The following is a 23,053-nucleotide window of genomic DNA, read 5'->3' on the forward strand; positions in this document are numbered from 1 at the left end:
CTGGATCTTCTCAGACTAGTTGCAAAGACTATTTAAAACCTTGTAATACTGCTCTTTACCACCTTACGAACTGTTTCATGTTCATTAGGTGGTTAATGGTTTGAGCAATACATTTTTAAGACATCCCCTGGGCTTTTCCAATAGTTTTAAATAGGGTTCTTGGCCTGACCACAGCAGCAACATCATTATTCAGAAACCACTGCCTGGCATTCAATGGCAGTGTGGCAAAACACATTACAATTAAGGCTGCTTCAGAATAGAACTAAAAAGCATTAATGCACAGCTGTCAATAATGACCAACATACAGAAATAGCCTAGAGAATTGCATTCTTTTTGAAAGAATGTTTGAAAAAAAATGTTTTCTGTGGTTCACTAAGTAATCCATGGTATGTATCTTCATTCATTATTAGAAACCCTCTTATTTCTGATAAGAGCTATGGCATCCCAGACTACAGTATGGACAGGATACCTGTCCACACAGGGCACACGCACAATTTTGAGAAACGATTTCACCTAGTCAGCTAGTCTCTGAAAGGGGAGGGGGAATCTGAGCACCTAAAGAAAACCACACAAAGATGAAGAGCGCATTCACACTCTACACAGAAGGTGACACAATCCAGAATCGAACCCAGGACCCAAGAGCTGTGAGGCAGCACTGCTCATTCTCATTCCACCCTGGTATCCATATAATCTTCTAGATCACTTGCAGGCTGCTCCACTTAAAAATCACTGAACGACTTTGCAGTTGTTGTCTTTCTGCTTCTGGAAAAGAAGTTAACGCTGAACCTGAAGCATCTCGAGAAAATCCAAATAAACAGGAAGATACCATGTAAGGAAAAGACCACGTGTGAGGCAGCAATACTGACGTCCTCCACTCCACTACGTCGCCCCTCAAGTACAAACCCAAACCTCCTTACACCGGGTTGCAACATAGGCAGCTTGAAATCACCCTGTGTTAGATTACCAGTTACGATTAAGCTCCTGTGTCTAAGGTACCTTGAGCCATCTGAAACTGTGCTTCAGATTACAATATTTTTTCGCGACGCTAGAGGGAGTCTAATAATGGTTAAAAATCAGATAAGGTAAATTCAAACCCACAGTGTATCACTACATCAGTCTTAGTGGCAGCGTTAATAAGGAGCTGGTCCCAGATTTAATAAGATTCCAGTTTTATATTCACCAAATATATATCCCAGCATTAACGCGCCTTTTGCACTGTGCTGCTATTATGCTTGGACTGATTATGTAAACTATGACTACATTACAATATTGTATTTCTTATTTATACCCCAGATTTTACGCACATACTTTGAAATGCACGGAACGCGCACGTGCGTCTTTTAAAGGTGCTCAAAATTATACGAAAGCCAAAGTTGGATCTCTCACTGCAGCAAAGTAGCAAGACAATTCCAAACATCATCTGCCTACAGGCTATGCAAGTAAGGACTACAAGATATACTTCTAAATTTAAAAAATAGAACATTTCCAGTATGAGAAATTTCCAGTATGTAATCTGAATTAGCTTTTAATTACTGATTTCTACAGATTTATCCTCTGCTTGTGTCTTCTTCTAAAGTAACGATATCATATCTCCTGGTCTTGTGACTTGTGATTAACAATGTAGAGGTATTAAAGCGCATTGTGAAGATGCGATGTGTTTTTAGCAAGTCTATGGTGTAAGAACAAATGATTCGTTCATCGCTCACATTTGGATCGATACATGCGTACATACGAACAGGAGTGTTTAAATCTTCGACATACTGTACAAAACGCTATAGTACTGTATATCAAGGTGTATGCCATAGGCTAGCTGGAGAGGCAAACGAGGACGAGGGTGGAATAGAGTGTTGTTTTTTTTCGTATACTGTACGTGTAAAACTAGCAATGTAAAAACGGAGCAGCACCCAAAGCTACCAAGGTATCTAATGTTGCCGGGGTTAGTATTTGAATGTGAGAAGCTCTGGGTATTCCTTTTTATTAAATAACGCATTCAGGAGGCTGAGAACTGACGTCAGATAGCGCCTTTAAATATTTATCATCAGCTCTTCGCTGCTGCAAAGGCATTCTTGGGAACTTTGAGGGAGCAGAAGCTGAAATGCACGGCCTTTAAGCTCTGAAATCTTGCAAAAGCACTCAGATTGAGAAGGAAGGAGTGCGCATTACACCACACTGGTTTAAATGCGTAAAAAAAGAAGCAGTAATAAATCGTCGTGAACTTAAAAAGTGGATTTCTGAAGTTTCCCAAAAGGATAATTCTTTTATGAAAATCTATAAGGGGATGTCCGTGAACTGAATGAACCAAGGAAGTACAAGAATATCGCTGGACTGCACAGAATTGATACAGGATTTTGAGTGGCTTTGAGTGACTCGGTTGCTGCGTAATGGGCAAATCTCAGATTGTCATGTATTGTCATTTTACCTAACTTAAGGAGAAATTGCTTGATCTCACAGACACGAAATGCCTTGGCAGGTGGCGCCGTGTGGCAAACCGGCCACTTCGAGACCTCTCACCGGTCCGTTACGGAAGAATTCTGTCACTTTATCACGGCTAGATTAAACTGCCCGACTCCTATATACCGCCTTGGTACTTCTGGATCTTCTTTCCACATAAGCGTTTTTTGGAATACTGCTTGATCCTACAGATGTCCCAGAAAAACGTAGGAGCCCAGGAAAGATCCAAAAGCAAAAACATGCAACGTCTTAATCCATGGAGACATGGCATATAGGTTCACCAGCCGACTCGTGCCATCTTCAAATAGGTTAACCAGAAGATTTCTTTTTATATTCACGCTTTCCTTGTCGTTTACTTATTTATGCTACAGTCTCATATTCTGTTCTGATACCATCATGCAAAGCCAGCGTTATGAAGAGCACAGGTGCCTCCTATCCCAAAACGTAGGGAGCAAAAAACTTCTGCAAAAATCCCACTATTGCACTTTGCCGGTAGACTCCAAGGCGATCCGGGATGCGACCTCGAATTTGGGTTTGACTCGCCAGGGAACAAGCCCAGTTCATAACCAAAGCAAAAACTTTGCAGCCTTCCTCAGTACTCCGCGGAGTTTCGGCACGCCAGAGCGGAGGTCAAATAATTCTGGCACCCCGAAATTTGGAAACAAGAAATTACCGAATGCGATCATTGTCGGCGTTAAAAAAGGTGGAACCAGGGCTGTACTCGAGTTCATTAGGGTGCACCCAGATGTGCGAGCAGTTGGCACGGAGCCGCATTTCTTCGATAGAAACTATGACAGAGGTTTAGACTGGTACAGGTAAGGCAACGTCTTTGCGCACTGATGTTGTTTTCAATGTGGCACCACATACCAGCTTGTAAATGTTCTCTTGCAAATAAAAAAGCGCAATTTATTTAGTTCGTAACACGTGTTTTTTCTTTTAAGCACATAAACCATAAATTAGAAGGCCAACAAAACTCGTCCAATACTAACAGATAAACAATCTTGGTAATACAACAGGCCTATAATTTCGTTTAAGTTTTTACAATACGTGAAGCTATCAGCATCCTCAAGAATCGGTTCGTTGCCCAAATTCTGTAAGCCCCGAAACTATACGAAAGAATACAGCGTTTAAGTGTTTATCAGACTTTTTTTAAAATTAGAAATCCTTCTAGACCTATAGGAGAAATAAATATATACCGTATGGCGTATTGTTAGTAATTAATCCGCGAATTAATATATATATATATTCTGTATGTATTACATTTTGTGTTCACGTTTGGTTTGCGAGTTTATACAGTACAGTATGAATGGGTCTTCACAGAAAATGCGAGTGCTTATCTATACAGTCTGTATGGGATCCACAGAAGTATTGGAATACCCTCTGTAGCTTAATATTCTGCGTAATAATAATGATTATGATGATGACATTTTTAAATGTTCCTAATACGCTTTGTTGGTACTGTACAGCTGTAGCATTACAAAAATCATCTGGTTATGAACCTGACAGAAAGAAATAAATAAGGGTCAATTGTTCATGTCAGACCTGTATTACCAATAGCCAAAGGGCTCTCGGCTTTCCTGGCTTTCAGCGTGTGTCTTGCATAAAAACGTATTTGCGATTTTGGTATGCAGCGTAAATAAGCGATGATGGAACGAGTTAATGCAAACAATTTGAAAAGCTTCAAGTCTCATTTTTCTCATTTATTGACCGCATATTACCCTTTCCGTGTAATCAGCAGATGATGTATGATGCAGGTTGAGATTAAACAATCTATCAGTGTGGAACGGCATCATCATCGGGTTAAGGAACGGTAAATGGGAAAACAGTTTTCTCAGAATTGCATCACACAGCTTTCTTGTAGAGCGAATTGGAACGTTTGGTTCTTTCGGCAAGAACTGGTCTACAGCAGGTTATACTGTTGTATGCAGTAGTCACTCTGATCTTGTTGCTATTACGTGGTAAAACTAGATATGCTTAACACAAACAGGCACTAAAATAAAATTGCTAATAGTACAGCATGCTTACAATGGTATTTGGAAACGTAATGGCACCATGTGTATTCTACAGTGAAAGTGAAAAGAAAAAGCATACAGCACTGTATCTTCAGATTCACTACAGATGCAATTGCAATGGTCTTATTTTGTTTTTCTCTTTAATTAAGGTCTTTCTTAAGAATATACACTACAAGCTGCCCTGAGTGTACTTTAAGAATTTAAATACCATTTTATAACTGATCTTGAAGTTTAATCATTAAAAAACAAGTCCACGTATTTGCAATTGGGTAACTTTACTGAGCTTGTTGGTTAAGTTTGATTTAAACGGAAAAAAAAACTGAGCATATCTTTGAAAAATACAATTAATAACTATAATAATTCTACACTGGAAATTGGATGTGACTTATTATTGTTTCCTTGTTATTTTAAGTACAGTAAATACCTTGGTAAATTTACATTTCGGTGTCTTTCTTGTTTTACAGTAAGAGTAATCAGAAGAGATATTTTTAAAGCCCGTTTTACTCTGAAGCAGACTACTCTAAATCATACACAACAGCGTAATGAATTCAGCAGGGATGTGTCTGCTAGATTAAGGTTAGAAAGACATTTATATGCAAAAATGACAGGAAACTAATTCTGTTTGATTCCACACCTGGATACTAGAATTGCTTGGCAAACATTCTGTCCTACTTTATACATTTTCTAACCAGCTAAGCCATTTTCATTCTTTTGATCTGCGCCTGTGTTTTATAAAACCTAGGGCTTGAAAAGAAATACTTTTAGGTTCCAAAACATACAGCTTCAGCAGATGACTGAGGTGGTTTCCTCTGCAAACAGTAAATAAAAAAGATATTTTTCTGAATTAAGAAAACAAGATAGTCATGTTCGTCGGTCTTCCCTGATGGACATTATAGAAACTCCCCAAACTGAATCAAACACACTAAATGATATTGACAGTTAAAACAAGTGCACACAATTCAATACCATCAGTACTTGATAATGTAACAGATCCATGAATGCCTTAAAACTAAGGGATGCAAATGATAATTGATTTTAATATGTTATTTCTTTGCTGTAGAAAATGTGTACATTTAAATAATTAGGACAAAACTGGATCAGTACATCAAGACAGCAAGTTTCTTTTTATGGTTTTTAAATAAGGTCAGCCTTGTGAATTTAACAACTTCAAACAAAATCATGAAATGAAGACAATTTTGAGTTTTATCACTGTGGACAAACCAACAATAGGCACATTATTTACTTCACATGCAATTTGTATGGGAGAATAAATAGATTTTCCAATAAATATTTTTAATGTGTGTCTGCAAACACAGTAGTAAATCAGTGCATCCCTGCAATCTATACAACATGCCCCCCGTACAGTTTAGTACTTGAAATAACAAGGTTTATTTTATACCACTTAAGTCATATAGTCTACACCAATCTAAAGGAAAAGATTGAGTACATTGTTGCGATTTGCAACATTACCCTGCCTCCAGAAACAAACTCTGTGAAGAAGAGGTTACGGCGCAGTTTCTCCATTTGTACCTAACTGTTGGAAAAATGGTGCAGGAAAAGGTTAGCAGCTCTGACTGGGCACATCGACCTCAAATATCTAGAACATCACCATCAGAAACACGGAAAATATTGATCAGAGCAGTCAGCTAATGATCAGACTCTCCTTCTGATGGCCTGAGAGGCAAATTAATCCAAGAGTTTCAGGACTATCTTGATTGATCAAAGAAGCACTATTTTAACTACCTTACAGCCTGGGTTGGATATTGCCAAGAGGCTGTTTCGCACATCCAAAAGGGGGGACTCTTAGCAGAAATACTGTAAATCACACCTGCTGGCCCTCAGTTTTGTTTGTGTCTCTGTGGCCCGATGGTTGCACTTCAAAATAAGTCTGTGTCTTTGAATCACTAGCAGAGCCTTTCGCAATCAGGGAAGAACATATTGCTATAATCAAGGTTAAGTGCTAGAACACAGATGAGCTCTAGCAAAGACTTGATTCAATGCCTTAACACTGGAAAGAAGATGCCCCCCCCCCTTGTGGCATTAACAAGTGTTTTCCATCTTGTTATATTTTAGTCAGTAGGATACTCTACATCAGAAAACTAGTTTGTTTTTTTTGTTCTACTTTATCCTCAGAGTGAACCAAGCTGCACCACCCTGCTGATTAATATTCACCTGAATAGAAAGAGATGACTGCATGGACATTGCTTCAGTAAAATAAAATGAAAAGCAAAGAGAGAAACAAACAAAGGGGGGCAGAAGGAGGGAGGGTGAAAGTGTGATGGAGAGGAAATATAGAAATGTATCTAAATTCTTGTGTACTATATCTGCTGTTTCAATCAAGAAGCTTATTTTATTTAATATTAGTATTGGATATTGTATGTATTTAATTAGGGTTAGAATTAGTGCTGATGTGTTTTATTTGTATGTACTGTACACTCTTTACAGTTTACCTTTGAAAATCAAATTAAGATTTTTAAAGAGGATGTTTAGTTGGTTATAAGATTTTCCCACAAATGTAAATGTAAAGGTTAGGTAGTCCATTGATTAAGGTAAAGGACGTGTTACAAAATGGCCTCTGTTTCAAACCCAGTATCTGTCACTGAATTATTGGTTTGCCATGTTCTTTTTCCTTTTGGAAGAGAGTAGACCCAAGATCCTGATGTCAATGACTCTACAGCAGAGTTTGTGCCTAATTCATAATCTCTGTAATTCACTTTTGAGCAAAGTGCCTACTTATTCACTACTGATTCAATAAACTGTTTTTTTAAGCCAAAAGAATAGAAATAGAAAAAGGTGTAATGTCAGTGAAAACTAAGACAACAGATTCTCATATCATACTGTAGCTTCTTTAGGAATTTTACAACCTTTATGAGAAAGAGTTTCAGCAAACATACAGTATTTCAGTGACACTTTGGCCATGAACGGTCTAGTGAATTGATGTGGTAAATGAATCAGAAATCTTATCTACTACCAGAATGAACCTAGCAAGTGTGTGTTAACATGGCCCTAGAAAATGATAGAAAATGATAACCCAAGTGCAGCTTGAGCTCCTTTTTAACATCTCATTCAGAAATGTTTTTCAGACCAAAAAGTGTTTTGCAAGGGCTGTAGCCTGACTGAAATACTTTATACTTGTCACTGAGTTTCACAGATCTCATAAGGCTTGGTATTCGTGAATGCACAGAAAAAAATAAACAAACAATTTAAACAAGACTCACAATTGTTTAATCGAATTATTTAAAGAGGAGTGAGGATAACAAACATAGACTTCACATATTTGCATGCATTTGCATCTGCAGTATGCTGTATGTAAAGTACTTGAACTGAGGTATTTACATGTCTCGAGACTTGCACATGTTAATGCAGTGAAAAGAAAATTACAAATGCAACTGAAAAGGCTGAACCAGTTCCAGTTCTTCCCTAATCCTTTCTGGAAATGATTTTATTCCTCTTAGCTATTGACATCTTGTGAGAAGTGTTATAAAGAATGAAAAACGCAGCAAAGAACTACTAGTAATGAGAAAGATTATTTGGGAGATTAAATCAAAACTGCCAAATTAACTTTTTTAATTACTTTTGTAAGAGTGTTTTATTATATACTTTATTTTAATCTCAGTAATAAGGGTGAAAGACCATTAAATTCTACAGACTAGTGTTGGATTAAAGCCCTTCATCTGTGATGCCTAACTGGATTGCAAACAGTCTAAACCTAATGTGACTTCTATGCATGTCTAAAATTATATACTTTTTACTTCCATCTTTCTACTTGAAGATATGATAATAAACAAACTTAGTTTCATTTTCTGTAGTGCTCAAGTATAGCCTCTGTTCAAAATATTAGCATCCCAGTGGAATTACTTGATTCTCTGTAATAGACAAAGCCTGATTGTCTTTAGGCGCTTGAGAGACACTCCTATCAACTCCCCTAGCCATGACAATCCCAACATCCCAATCCTACGGAAAACCAGGAGAAATGTGTTTTTTAGCAATGACACATACAATTATCATAGCCTCAGCTGAAGAATATGAAATTACTGTTTTTAAATATTTCAGTGCCTTGTTGAATACAGGTCACAATTGTTACCTGTTTTTACCACTTGTGGACGTCAGACATGTTGTGATGAGGGTTCCTAATATTTTGTCCAATTAAGGTATTTTTCTACCCACAGTTGGAGGTGATTTGATTAAAGTAAACATGACAATGCCTTCTTTTATAAAGAAAAATATGAACTTGCATTTCAGACTCTTTCACTGCAGAGATTTTATGCAGATATTTAAGGGATGTACAGCTGGCAGGATGTACAGAAACATTATACAGTGTATTGTCTCCTTTTTATCTTTAGTTAATGTTAAGCTACTTTTGCGCTACTAACCCTGTTGACCCAAGGTGTGTTTTAAGTCCAGTTAATTTCCCACTCCAAGCCACAGCAACTCATTGATCCAGTCCTCATCCTGGTTTCTGTAGCATTCAGAGGACTAGAGAACTTGTGACGTCCCCCCGGGATGGGACACAGATCCAAGGAGTACTTCCCAGAACTGCTGGTCCCTATTTATACAGCTGGAGCTGAAGGGTAAAGTACCTCAGTCAAGAGTACGGCACAACATCAATGTCTGCAGCAGGAACATGAACCTACAACAGTCATGAGACTAGACACTTACACAGGAATGCACCTGTATTCTCATTCTGGTAGGTCGGTCAGTCAGCATCACCGGGATCTTCTCTCAACAGGAGCTCATGGTGTGTGTGGTAATATCCATTATTGATGGTATTTACAGCACTGAGGTCTATCTCCATGTTATAAAAATGAATTCACTTTTATCATCACAAATCAAGCATGCATAAAATACAGCACACGCAGGTGTGTGGTTCTGATATTGACACATACAGTGCAATACAGTAAGTAACACAGTTTTATTACATGCCTACATGATAAAACCTTGATTGAGCCTGAAGGTAGTACATCTTGTAGCATGACGACTCAAGATTTTGTGGAATCTGGCTTCTACTCCTCTGTGAGTACTGGCTATAGTGTATTGTCTTATTTGGTAAACTGGTAAACTCCTATGTGATTCTTTACCAGGCCAGGCCTGGTATGTCAATAAAAGAATATGAAAGGAGAGCAATCAGTGGAACAAATCAGGACTTAGTCCTATTTTATGCACATAGTTCTTTGGTATCAGTCATGTTTTCAAGTATATTTGCAGCTGCTAAACTCTGCTAAGAAGACAGCTTGATTGTCGTAAGTGACCCCTAAGACTTTCACTTTTTTTATAGGTAATGGCAAAGCAGGTGGCTTTTTGCTTTCCTTTTGTCTGAGAAGTGGAACATGTGAAATTTGACCTTTTTCAGTTGTTAATGTTTTATTTTAAAAACATTACTGAAAAAAGCAAGTCAGTCCACTGCCCAGTCTGTCATTTCTTTGTATTGTTTTTTTTCTTCATGGCAAAATACAATGATTAGAATTCAAAGTATCTTATAAATATACTGTACTGATGGAAAAAAGAAACGCAACTGCTCCTCCTCCACACTCTGGCCCTCCCGTGTGCATGGAACAGGCTGAAGAGTGACTCATGCGTGAAGAGGACCTGATGCCACTGCTGACAAGTCCATCTCAGCCTTTGTCTGGCCCAAGCCAGTCGGTTGTGACGTTTAGGAGGTGTGAGTAGAGGGCCTCTGACAGGTCGCCTTGCTCTAAGGCCAGCAGCATGGAGCCTCACTGTCCTGTCACTGATGCAGGCATTGTGTCTGCTGGCAGTTTCAGCAGCAGCATGGGTGGCAGATCTGAAACTCTCTCTCAGATGGAACAGTCCGATGTGTCGGTTCTGCTATGGTGTGGTCACTCAAGGGTGAGTGATCTGTCTTGCCAGTCTGCTGAAACCTTTTCTGCAGTTGGGACTCAGTGGAGTGAGTTACTCCATAGTGTCTGGCAACACTGGCACATGACATGCCTGCCTGCAGCATACCAGTGGCCCTCTCCCTTGCTTCTGGTGACATTCAAGGCATTATGGAATGCACAGAAAAGGGACTAAGTGTGGCCTTTTTCTTGCAGTGACCTAAGCTTTGAATTATGACCTTTTTAAAGGTGACCTGATCATGCATTGTTCCACCTGGACCTCGCTGGGTAAAAGTGCACCTATCAAGCTATCGTGTGATTGGCAAGTTGCAATGCCTCACTGCACAAGTTGTATTGCTGGTCAGAGGGCTTAAAACAAATTGACAACTTTTTGGAAAGTACATAAGCTTTTCCATCAGTATAGTAGCTTCCGAAGGGATGACTCTGAAGGACATGAGAATGGTTTGTCTTACCGAAGAACACAGAACATTATGCACCTTTATTGTAAGAGCCCAGCACATTGCAGATATTATTAATGGTCTTTGCTACTTCCAAAATAGCCATGTGCATCTGGAATAGGAAGATTTATTTATCCAAAAACATAGGATTGTTCCAAAAACAGTTCCCAGTGGTATCGCTGAATATGGCAGCATGCCAAGCACAGAAGCTGCTTTGGCTGTTAACCATAAATGTATAGGCCGTAAAACAAGTCTAATTTGAATATTGTCTGTAAAGTTACATAATAAATACAATATGTGATATACAGTATATAAAGATGCTGTTGTTTAAAGATGATGTTTGTTTCAGATGTTGTGTTTGATGCAAGACAGAAAGTAAAAATTAAACAAAAGTGCATTAAAAATGGATTGAGTGGACTATAACCCTTACCCCAGAAAAATGTTACAGTGGGGACCCACCTCCCAACACTGGGAAGTAGAAAATGCAAGGCAGGCAACTTGTGTACAAGTCAGATTCTTTTTCTGCAATCATTAACTTTGTATTTTCTGAATGAGAAGCCAGCTGCACTTGGGTGTTTTTGTGCAAGTAAAAAGAAATCAGCTATATAAGCATTACTGAACTACGACATTCATCATCCTTGGAAATGTCTAATGAAAAAAATAATAAAAAAAATAACAAATGAAGAGGAAAGGGCTATTTGGATAATAAATCATAAATATCCCAGGGATATCAGAATACAAGTTACAGTACATAGTCGTTTAAGAACTCCATCATATTGGCAACTGAAATATGACATGATCTCACTTTGCATTTTAACCCACAGCCTATCAACCCATCTCAATTTATTGAGAGATTTTTAACTTGATCGTACCAATGGCTCATTTGTAACTATTAAATCTGACTTGTTATATTAAGAGTCATATTGTGTTTGACATGATAGATTTGTATATGAGGTGTAGCGCAACTCTGAAGAAAGAAGAATAATGTAGCCACAGAAATAAATCACTGTTATCTGTTTTTGTGGAAAGGCTCTTAGATCTGATGCACTAGAAGCACTAAAACAGGAACAAATTTCCACCCACTTCACCGTCTCCTTGTCAAAGCTGTCAAATCTTTCTGTAGAGAGAATTCACAACAATGACCTATGGATCCTAACAGTGGCAAAAACTGTGCGATATTTTCCAGACTCCTTCCATCAAAATCATGGGTCATGCAAGTACTTTTGATTGAGACTGAAAGCGAAGTCTGGGTCTTGAACAGTTATCTGCAACTGAAGAGTCAGAAAATGGAGGGTCGTTCTTCAAAAAACACCTTATTTACTCGCCTCACAGGGCATACCTGACGTTGAGGTCTCTATATTTCAAGGGATAGTACTCTATGCTATGTCTAATTGCTAAAACAAAAAGCATTTTCAATTTTGTCTAATTACTTAGAATAGGCTTGTTAAAAAGGTAGTTTTCACTTTATTTAATTTTTATGCTTTGTTGAGAGTTGCAACCCTTTCCAATTCTCCATTTCCTTTAATCAAGAATGGACCTCAGACTTATATCACATTTTTTATTGTAATTTTCTGTATAAATTATTGTTCTTATCAGTCATGGAGATACAATACATTCTGCAACACTTTGCACAGCATTACAGAATTCAAACCATACAGTATGGATTTCTATACAGTGCATATGAATTCAGAGAGAAGGCAGTATTTCATGTTTGGTATCTACGACTAAATTACAGGCATTTTTACATTTTTATCCACATTTCAGAAGCACTGAATTTGCATTCTAGACTTAGACACTGATGGCTTTTTACTAAGTCGGGCTTGTAATGTGTCCTCGTTATTTCTTGCTCTTTGCAAACAGACTTTTAAGCAGCAAAAATGACTAGTGGAATAGAGCTTCATATGAATAATAAATAGTGCAGATGAAAACCAACAGATGTGTATTTTTTAAATGTTTGGAATTAAACCAATATTGTTTTATAAATGGGTACCAAGAAAAAAATGTATTGCTATGAAATAGTGAAGATGCAATGTACTGTATACTGCATCTCACAAATCTGTTTTCCCCTTTCCAATTTACTTGAGGTGCTGAATGATCTAATACTGTGGACTCAAACTGCTGATAATGTGAACACTATTTCAAGCAGACACTAGAGGCCATCATAGTTGAATAAGTGATGGGTGCTTTTCTGAAACTGAAGATTTTCATAGCGGAAAGTTTGTAAGAGGGTAGCATGGTGGCACAGTGGTTAGCATTGCTACGTCACACTGTCGGCACCCTGTGTGCAATTGTGGACCTGGAGTGCTATCTGCCTATAGTTTGAATGTTCTCACCGTGTTCGTGTACAGTAGGTAACCTCCAGGTGCTCCAGCTTCCTCCCATCTCCCAGTCTAAAAATACACTGGTAGGTTAATTGGCGTCTGGAAAACTTAGCCCTTGGGGGGAGTGTGTGCAAGTCTGTATCTGTCTGCCCCATGTTGGACTGGTGTCCAGAGTGTACCCATTGCTTGCCAAAATGGGCTCTGGCTCACCCGCGACCCTGAACTGGAAGTAGCTTTTATAAAATACAGTGTAGATGGATGAATAAAAGGTTGTTAGACATGGACATGCAACTCTTTTTTTCTCCTGTTTACAAGCCACTGCTGTTTGGAAAAATAGAATAACTTGCTGCATCCACAGAAACCAGCAGAAAACGTTGATGCTCATGATGTTGAGTTATCCTTGAGGTTCAGTTATTCTGATTAGAGTAGATTTCTTGCCACATTAAAACAGAAGTAAATTGTGGGTGTTGATCTAAGTTGAGGACTACAGAGTTTATGTTACAATAAAACTTATAAGAAATAATGATGTAAATGTATGGTGGAGAAAAATGCAAAGTCACATTTGTGACTGTGCAGTAAAAGTTACTGAGCTAACTTTTAGTTTTAAAAGTTTTAAATGATTAAATTGTATACTTTTTTATTAAACCCAGATACTGTATGTCAGGAGTTAAACAATTTGAACTTTTAATAGAGTAGCGGTAATACAGTATATTGGATGTGGTTTCCTTCTATCCTCTGTCCTTTAGAAAAGTTTGGCTTCAGGACAGCTGACTACAATGAAATTTGTGTGTAATTAGGGTCTGGGTGTAAGTTTAATCTGTGTAGTTAACCAGCTCATAGTGCATGCACACACACAATTTGTCACTCCATGCTGATTTACATTTTAACCCCTTATTTATTTATATTAATTTCTGCACAAACTTTGCAAGGATTTCTACAAGAATGCTGATGGATTCTGAGTCTTACGTTATCGTCCTTGATAAACTTTTGAACAAGTGTGGGACATTTGGATAAATACATACAGTAAACACTTTGGCCTCGAATTTCATCATGCAATTTTTTTTACTTTTTGGGAGGGAGAAAGGACAATGGTTGCCCTTTCCTGGGTGAGATACTGTACAATATATGTGTCTTTCTATTGTCTGATGTTTATTTTTTCTCTACTCACCTTTGTGCTTTCATGGCATTTGCTCAGAAGATTACTAAGGCATGCCATCTAGAAAGGCTTCAAATTGTTTAAGTACTCAGGCTTTCAGTTTTCATTGATTGAAGTGTAACATGATCTTAGGTGGAATAGCAAGGCCAGTGCTCTGTAAGTCTTGTTTCCTGGCAACCACTAAAGTCTGATGACTTCCTTTCATAGGATGGGAACAGTCACTATCTGTAAGCATGATGCTTAAAAATGAATTCTCTTTAGAGTTGGATTCATTATAAAGTACTTAAGAAACTATTTAAAATGTATAGAAGTAGTTCAACATTCACTTAAGCTTCCACACCAAATGCATCAGGCATTACCTGCTAGATAATTGACAGTGATGAGCTAAGTGTGGATCAGGGGGCTTAACTAGGACACGATTATCTGGTAATTATCTTCCCTGCTGCAGAAGGTGCTAATGCAAGGCCAATACTCCTATTTCTTCTTATATGACTCATTTTATTTTCTGAGTAATGAAAGGGACTGGGTTACTTTAAGAGTAAAATTTGCTTTCATTTTCCAGTAATAGTTTCAATCCCATTCTCAAAGATTACTTCAGTTCATGGTAAACGTGTGCTTATCTGAACAATTATGGTTTCATCCTGAAGCATAAATGCATGGAGCACTTCCAGTTATCAAGGCCACCACTCATGCAGAACTCTGACAATAGGAAGAGTAAATGTACATCATAGAATTAAAACTATAAATTTTTGTAGTTTTAATTACCAAGAAAGCAAACAATAATTACAGGAAATAATATTAGTGTTGTGTCAAATACAGATGTTTCCTATGTACAGTAGTCTACACCAATTCACTTCTTTGACTGACATATTTCAAAATAAATTTTTTAATTATACACCTAGGGGACGGGGTGTGTTTGTCTTTTCCCTATCGCTTTAATTAATCTAAAAGTAATTTCTTTTCAATTTCCTAGCAATACCCTGCTATGTTTTCTCTATCCAGTTTTGTCTGAGGTATGACACAATAGCCATTTATGGAAAATGGGAAGAGCACTATTGGAAATTTTTCAATGTCACCGAGAGTTTTACAGCGGTACTTACTACGTTTTGTTGTGTAAGAAAAGCCCGACACTAGTGAATACTGCACTTTTCTACTGTTGGCGGTACATCAATTTACAATTTGCAAAGTTTTCTCACAATTTACATTTATAGATCTATCTAACTATGTTAGGACTTCATTTGTGTTGTGCAAACCTACTGTATATGTGGGCTGAACTTACATTATTAAGGAAATGATCAAGTAGGATTTAAAAACTCATGTGAGCAGGGTGACACAGCAGCCCCTCCATCAGTAATGTAAAAGCATGACCCTCTTTTTTTTAATTTCATAAAACAAAATTAAGGAATTTACTTATTACTAAGAGAAAATCATGCAGTTCACCTATTATGGTCATATGTATTAATACAATAAAGATGGTCTTACTCAGGTACTTTCATGCTTTACTTCAAGTGTTGGCTTTTGTGCGCTACTGTATGTACTGTATGAGACGGCAGTACAAACCATGGTTTAACCATTGTTAGCAAAATAATTAACTCAAATACAGATCAATGGTAAATTCTTTCTATGTTTTGTAATGTTAAATCAACAAATGTCAGCTCTTAACATTTTCTTTGCTTATCCAAGGTGTGTATCACAGTTGGATTTTTAGCATCTCCTTAGCAAAGATTTGCAATAACTAAAATACATTTATGAAAATTGTTGATTTCAACACAAAAGAGTCCTTGCCTCTGCTTGAACATGTACTTTTTTTTATTTTCAGCACATTTATTTGGGTGTAGATAGTAATATAATTAATTTATATTTATATGATGTGGCTTCAGTAAAAAGCAGAGGAAGCATATATGAAAGCAGATATTTCCTGTTTGGTGTCACATGCTCTAGTCAATTAACTGCAGATTTAATTATTTAAATCTTGAATACTTGTTTTTATAGGCCTAACATTAAGCATTTCCCTTTCAGCCATTCTTATCTTCAAATTAGCCATATTCTGAGTCAGCTTAATACTGCTGGAAATCAATAGCAAAATGAGTCTTTGTGGTAGATATTTTCTCCAACTATATTAGAAACATTATAACATGAAAACCATACATGAACAGCAAACTACAGAAACTCATACCCTGCCATCTATTTCCATACATCCTTAGGGTATTAAAGGATTTTTAAACTCAAAAACTCAATATGAGGCTCTTATGCTCAATCAACACTTTGCTGTTCAAGGTTATTCAGAGTAAATAGCTGGTTTTTAATGCTTTGTCAGAATGGTGCTTTTGATCAATTGGTTTTGATGTAATTTCAATTGTGGAAAGAATTCAAAACAATCTTTCTAGGCAAATAAAATTGTTAGAGATCTACCTTTTTCATTTTGCATTTAAATTGCCAGATACAGTAAATGTACATTTTTTAACAAAAGAGAAAATGTCTATGAAATCAACATTAATAATGAGAATGTGCTGAGGTATCAAAGAAAACCCTAGTTCTTTAAGCTATCTTTTAACATATGTGATTATTGGAGAATATAATTATTAGCATGCATTAAATAAACGTTCCTCTGCAGATTGGTATTTGGAAACATGGATTGACACCATTTCAAAAACATGAAGCGTGTATCAGCAAACTTCCCTTTCTAGTAGTAGTTCTGCCTAAACCACGCACAATTTAGGGACTTTTTCAGAGACAAATCTCAATACAGAACTTTGCTCAGTAACACAGTTCACAAAATAGAGAGTCGCAGTGGCATAGACTATTGAACCCTGACCTTTCTTCTGCTCTTTGAAACAAAGTAATGTGGCTCCATCAGACTCCTAGGCAGCAGGAACTACTCAACCAGCAGAAAAAAAAAACAAATCCGCATACTGTACTGTAGGTAGACTTTGCAGCACCCCACTCCTCCCCCCCCACCAGAAGGAAGATAATCAATAACAGTGAGAGGCACAAGACCAGAAATACCTTTCTGTGAAGTAAACTATAAAAAGTGCCTGAACCTGCTTGGCAGAGATCACTGAAAATCAAGCATCGAGCTCTTGGAAATGCTGTGAAGCATTTTGATATTAACAGGCTGAACACTAAGCCCATTAATATGAGAATAAATTAAAAAAAATATATATCTGCTGTCTGCATTTAGAGAATTTGTAAATAATTTCCATTCCATTAACTCTTTATTTGGCTTGCTTCAGTTCCTCCACTGCCCACATTCTGCTACTGTTACAGAATCACCTCTGCACAGTATTAATGACTATGTGTGAGGCAAGGTGGTGCAATTTAGAGCAGAGCTTTTCTACCTTATAGTGGTTCCTGGTGTTTAAGGTGTTAAAGCACTCATTAGACCATAAGAAAAGACTACATCATGAGCAGGTCACCCAGTTTGTGAGAGCTCATTACTTTCCCCTACTCTGAGTGATTCCGTCAGTGTCTATGACTATTGACAGTTTTCCAGTTATGTCCCCATGAAGATACAGTACTGTATGGATATCAAAATGGTATATTTTGCTCCAGAATGCCTCATATAATCAAGGTTTAATAGTTAAATACAACCACTAAGCACTACATTGTGATATTGTAAATGCTGCCAAGTGACCACTTTTGTCAAAATTCAGGCACAGTCACTATGTAATTTGGACCATTTCAAGTTTACACACAATGCATCTTTTCAATTCTTTTTTTAAAGTAGCCCAAGAGAGACATTTGCTCTTGTGACAGCAGACAGGGGGAACCAGCAGAAGCACTTCATAGATCTCGTGACCACAGCAGGCTGGAAACCAAAGGCAATGGCTAAACTGAGTTAAGGCCTCAATCTGGAATGCTCTGGAATCAGGGTCCTTTTCTTATTTGTGGAATGACATTCTGTTTTCTTTTAAAAAGGTCTGTAATCACGGAGCCATGTTTGTAGTCATGATGCTCACTGAAGCCAGTAGCTAGCCCTCTTGGTTATAAATGATAGGCTATAAGTTAATACTTTATTGTCTGAATTTGCAGAAATTTGTTTTGCTTCCAAGCAGCTGTTTTTTTACAGACTTTAAAAAACATAAAAACAGTTTACATATATAAACTTTACTTTTAAAAATAAATATAAAATTACATAAAAAACATCTCAATCTAAATATGGTTAGTCATTATGTACCACTCCTTCAGGAATCCCCACAGGTTACCAGAACCTGTAAGTCTCTCGTAACCTAAGCCCCTAATAATTGCACAGTACCCCTTATTTGCACATAACCACTAATTGCACTTGGCCATAAACCAATACTTAATGGTGAACTCATTTGTTGAGTTGTTTGATTCAATGTTTGATAAAGGATTTCCTTATTTTGTTACATCTACATTGAGGGAACCTCTGTTTGAAGGCATCAGTTGGTATTCTTCATGTAGAACAAGTGAGGGATCAGAGGAGATACGAACAGCTTGTCTCAACATATTTTTAATGTAAGCAATTTGAAAGTTCTGCTTAAGTGGCTACCACATTATCTTAGAACACATCATCAAAAGTCTGGACATCTTGGCTTTTTGTTGCTTTGTTATACCAAATGGTCATGATGATGGTTATTCTATACTGCATGACACTTTGTGCCACAGAACTGAAAAACATGGACAGAATCTGACTACTGGCACTGAATCTGAATCTGACTATTAGACCTTGAAAAAAGCTAGTGTTAATCAGCATGCTTCTCCTTGCCAACAGGAGTGGCTAACTACAATAAGTATGCAGTGTCTAGCTCTTTATTTCCACTTTACAAGATGTATCGTGAATGCAAGCCTTTTATCTGTCATCCCTGTGGCTGCCAGCAGCTGCCAGTTAGTATCACTGATTTTTATTATTTCTATTGGTCGTCTTGTACTTCACAAAGTGCCATCCATGCACAGGTTTAATGGAAATTATTTTGTTGCGGTTAGATTGCTGAAGCAGTAGGATATCCATTTATCGCTCACAAAAGTATGAAGTATAAATGAATGTCACATCACAGAGCTGATTCCTGTCTGAGCACTAAAAAAAACACTGTGACAAGATAATGTATTTGTATTACCTGTGAAAGGTTTACATAAGTGCTTATTTGAATGGCTCACATGAGTGAAATAACAGCCATTAATATCAAGATTTCATCTGAAGTTGCTGATATATTTTACAGAGAGTGCACCCAATCTGTGGACATTGCTCAAAATATTGTTGCAAGGAGGGTGAAAACTGATAATGTATTCTCCTAAAGTGAGGGCTGTCCAGCAGGACAAAATTGATACCTCACAATTTTGGACTAAGTCATTCTGGCTTTGTCAAAAACTTCTTTTTTTGGAAGAAGACAAGGACAACACTAAGACAAGCTGACATGGCAACCAAATATTTCAGTTTTCAGAAAGCTGTGATTGATTGGTAACATGAAACACAGTATAGGTTGAACAGCAACTGCTGAGCATCAGGTTTTTTCAAGGCTACGTCTTAGGTATCCCGCTGATTTTGATTTTTTCTGGGCAATAAATGTGCTTTGACCTCTGATGCATAGTTAAAATAGGGAGACATTCAGAACAATGCTCTGTCAGCTTGATTCTCTTTGGCAAATTCTGAAAAAAATGTTTGATAGAGCTGTAGTACACATTGTTGTAGATCTTAGAAAATGTGCAAAACTCATTTTAATCCATTTCAGTAAATGCAAAGACTTGATTTAAGAGAGGAACTGCAAAGCATGTTAACTGGACAACTTGGACTGTATTTATAGGATTCCTATTTGGCAGTCGTCTCTTCTCGGTTAACGTTCTCTAGGCTCCTAGGTATAACTTCAACTACAGTGTGAGAGCGCAGCAGTTCTCCAGAGGCAGACCCCATCCCTCCATGCAGAAGAGCTGAGTAGCGTTTTCTTTCATTGATGTTCTGGTGGGAGCAGCATGTTAGACACATTGGTGCTGCGAGATGCAGGTGCTTGAAAAGGTCGACATGCCTGCACACCCATCACTAGCACTCCTCCACTAGAATGAAGATGAGGCAGCTGCTGCTCTTTCAAAGCCTCATCCCACAGCAGCTGTGGCGAATGCTGTCTCTCTGTCAGTGGCTGCTAGAACACAGTCAGGCGGCAGCTCCGTAACAAGCCAGCCTTCCACACGGCAGCACATCTTTGATTTCTATGCAAGTCGTTCTTCAAGCTTCAGTGCAAAATGAGTGTTCTGGAGATGATGCTGCATTGAGTAATTACTGGTACCTTAGAATGGTTTTTACCTCACGTTTGCAGGAATGACATCACACACAAGCAGAAATTCTTCATAGTATGTCAAAAGCAGAAAAAAATTAATTCTGTGGCCCTGCATTGGCATTATATTCCCTTCCAAGAGAGAGCGGCTTTTGCTCATTCTATTGGAAAAGTCAGTGCACATTCTCAGTTCATCTGCTTTATAGTCTTGGGTGAGCATTTGTGGTGAGTATTCCTCTGCTACGTGGTTCATTTTAGATGCTCCCTTGTTTGAAACTAATTTCTGCAAGATTTAAAATGACCGGGTAGCAACCGCACCTCATGCAAAATAAATTAAAAAAAAGAAAGAACTAATATGGATTTACTCATTTTTTTCTTATTGAAACACTTTTTTAAGGTTATGATAATGGAATTTACTATAGTGTTATGGGTTTAGAAGAGCAAACAGCAGAGCATAGTTTCAAGATGCATTAAGTGTTAATTCAGCACTATTGACAAAGGTATCTGTATTTAAATCTTGGGTCATATGATACTTTTGTCTTTGTTCAATTTCATGGAAGCAGTGCATTGCATATTTGGGAAATGACACAATGGCTTGACTCACTTTTATTCAAATCAATAAATCTGTAGATATTTTTATTTTTATAGCAACATAATTTTCCCTCAACTATGAAAAAATCTATAGTAAAGCAAATTGATGACTGGGTCCACCGTATACATTTTTAAAGAGCTGCATTTAGATTCAGCTTTTTAATTAAGTTGTGAGTTTCTCATTGCCAGTGACTTGAAATTCTCATTTGGTCTGATTAATGACTTTGCTGACATGCCTTCTAATGATGTTGCTGTTTAGATTGTTCTTGGTTAACTCCTAATTTACCAGTTCATCAAGGCAAGGTTTTATTCATTTTGATAATGATTAAAAGACAGTCACCCAGTATCTTAAATCTAACCAATTTAAATATGTATTTTAAATGTTTTTTTAAAGAAAGTAGAAAAGGAAATAATGTGTTTTGCAGCTCAGTACTAGAACGTCTAAATGTATGTACTGGTAGTACACTAAGGTTAAGTCTGGTAAATGCTATATGAAACACAGAGACTGAAAATAAATGTAGAAAAAATAAAAGATGTTCAATCTCACAGAGAAAGGTAGTTGAAATTTTATTTTTAGTCTTATCCTCAAGATGAGACGTTTTGTTTGCAAATCACTTTAATCTCTACCAATTTAAAACTACAAGCATTTACTGCTTAGGCTTCTTTGCAACTCCAAGCAGACTTTATTAAATTAAAGCACTAAATCTGTGTCAGCTCCTCCCCAGACAGTAAACTGCATCACACTAGAGCAATTAAAGTGTGAAGCCCTGGCAATGTCTTATCTACAGGTAGTAAGGAAGTCCATAGCAGCAAAATAGTGTAGTTTCCCAGTCTGGAAACACACACACTAAGGTGTACACTTCTGACCACACACACAAGATGTCCGCATGCTCTAGAACGGCTGGCTGTTGTACTAAAGAGCAGAGAGCAATACATGACTGTTATCAATGCTTCATTGCGTCAAGCCCATGATATTATTTAATGTAATAAGTTTAATTGTTAATAAATATTTGAAGAGGCTTCAACTATACCAAATGAAGTGTCAAATAACACCAAACAAGATAAAAAGGGATTTTAGTTCAATTACAAGTGACGTCCCACAAAAAGCACAGATTACCCCAATGTTTAGTGACAGCCATACATTTTTAATGCATAATTAATTATACATTTTTCTCAGCAACAGCCTCAATCTCATCTAATGACCTTGCTGAATTAATTTGGAGGCACTGTGCCTCTGGCTGAACTTTCACTGACTTCAAACAGAGATGCATAAGAACTGCAGTCCTGAAGACTTGCAGGTCGCAACATTAAAATAAATAAAGATTGGATTTTTTCAGTCCTAGTTAAAGATTGAAGTAATCGTTTATTTCAGGGCTGTTCATTACCTATTGCAGGTGATTGCAGGTCTCTTTCCTCATATGTAAGGTCTAAAATACGCCCTGCGTCCTTCAGCTTCTGCGCAGTTTTCTTATTGATTAATGAATTCCAATTTGAATTTCAGAAAACAACAGTGCTGGCTCCTCCGGGAATGGTTTACTTTCTAATGGGTTAGCTTACTGTTGAATATTTCAATTAATGTGAAAATCCCTGGTAAATATGTGAAAGTCAGCTGTCTGAGCTCGGTATTATCTTTGTTTGCTGAGTGTTGGAGTCCCTTTTAAAACAAATAATCTATTCTAAATAGTGCAACTCACTGATGTCTGATGAACACCTTTCTGCAGTTTATCAAGACGTTGTGTAGGTTAGTGTCTGAGGATCTGTAGGTGTGTGTCCATAAGACCGCACTGCTGCCCCTGTTTTTATGCTCTTGAATAATGGGCAGGGGTTGTTCAGTATGATCTCAACAATCAAAATGTTACATTTCTTCTTTCTACATTTCAGAGTGGAATTAACCTTTACTTGTTCCTTCGCAGCCAACACACCCTTGATGCAGCTCTCCACTTGAACCCCTTAAATCAGAATAAATTAATAAACCATAAGAAATGGACTCCACTCCAAACAGA

General features: G+C 37.4%; 1 protein-coding gene across 2 annotated transcripts in view; it reads left to right on the forward strand.

Moving 5' to 3' along the window:
- The first annotated feature begins 2,715 nt into the window (after positions 1–2,715).
- The window catches only part of hs3st2 (heparan sulfate (glucosamine) 3-O-sulfotransferase 2), a 44,960-nt gene continuing 24,622 nt past the window's right edge, over positions 2,716–23,053 (forward strand). Inside the window, exons 1-2 of one of the 2 annotated variants that reach the window (XM_088936735.1) lie at positions 2,716–2,983; positions 3,038–3,266. In XM_088936735.1, the coding sequence (XP_088792861.1) occupies positions 2,716–2,983; positions 3,038–3,266 (497 nt within the window). Of the gene's footprint in view, positions 3,267–23,053 lie in introns of both variants that reach the window. The other variant, XM_088936734.1, reaches the window with a different exon arrangement.

This window comes from Atractosteus spatula, chromosome 18, assembly GCF_055471065.1.
Source record: "Atractosteus spatula isolate fAtrSpa1 chromosome 18, fAtrSpa1.hap1, whole genome shotgun sequence".
In the NCBI taxonomy this organism is placed as follows: Eukaryota; Metazoa; Chordata; class Actinopteri; order Semionotiformes; family Lepisosteidae; genus Atractosteus; species Atractosteus spatula.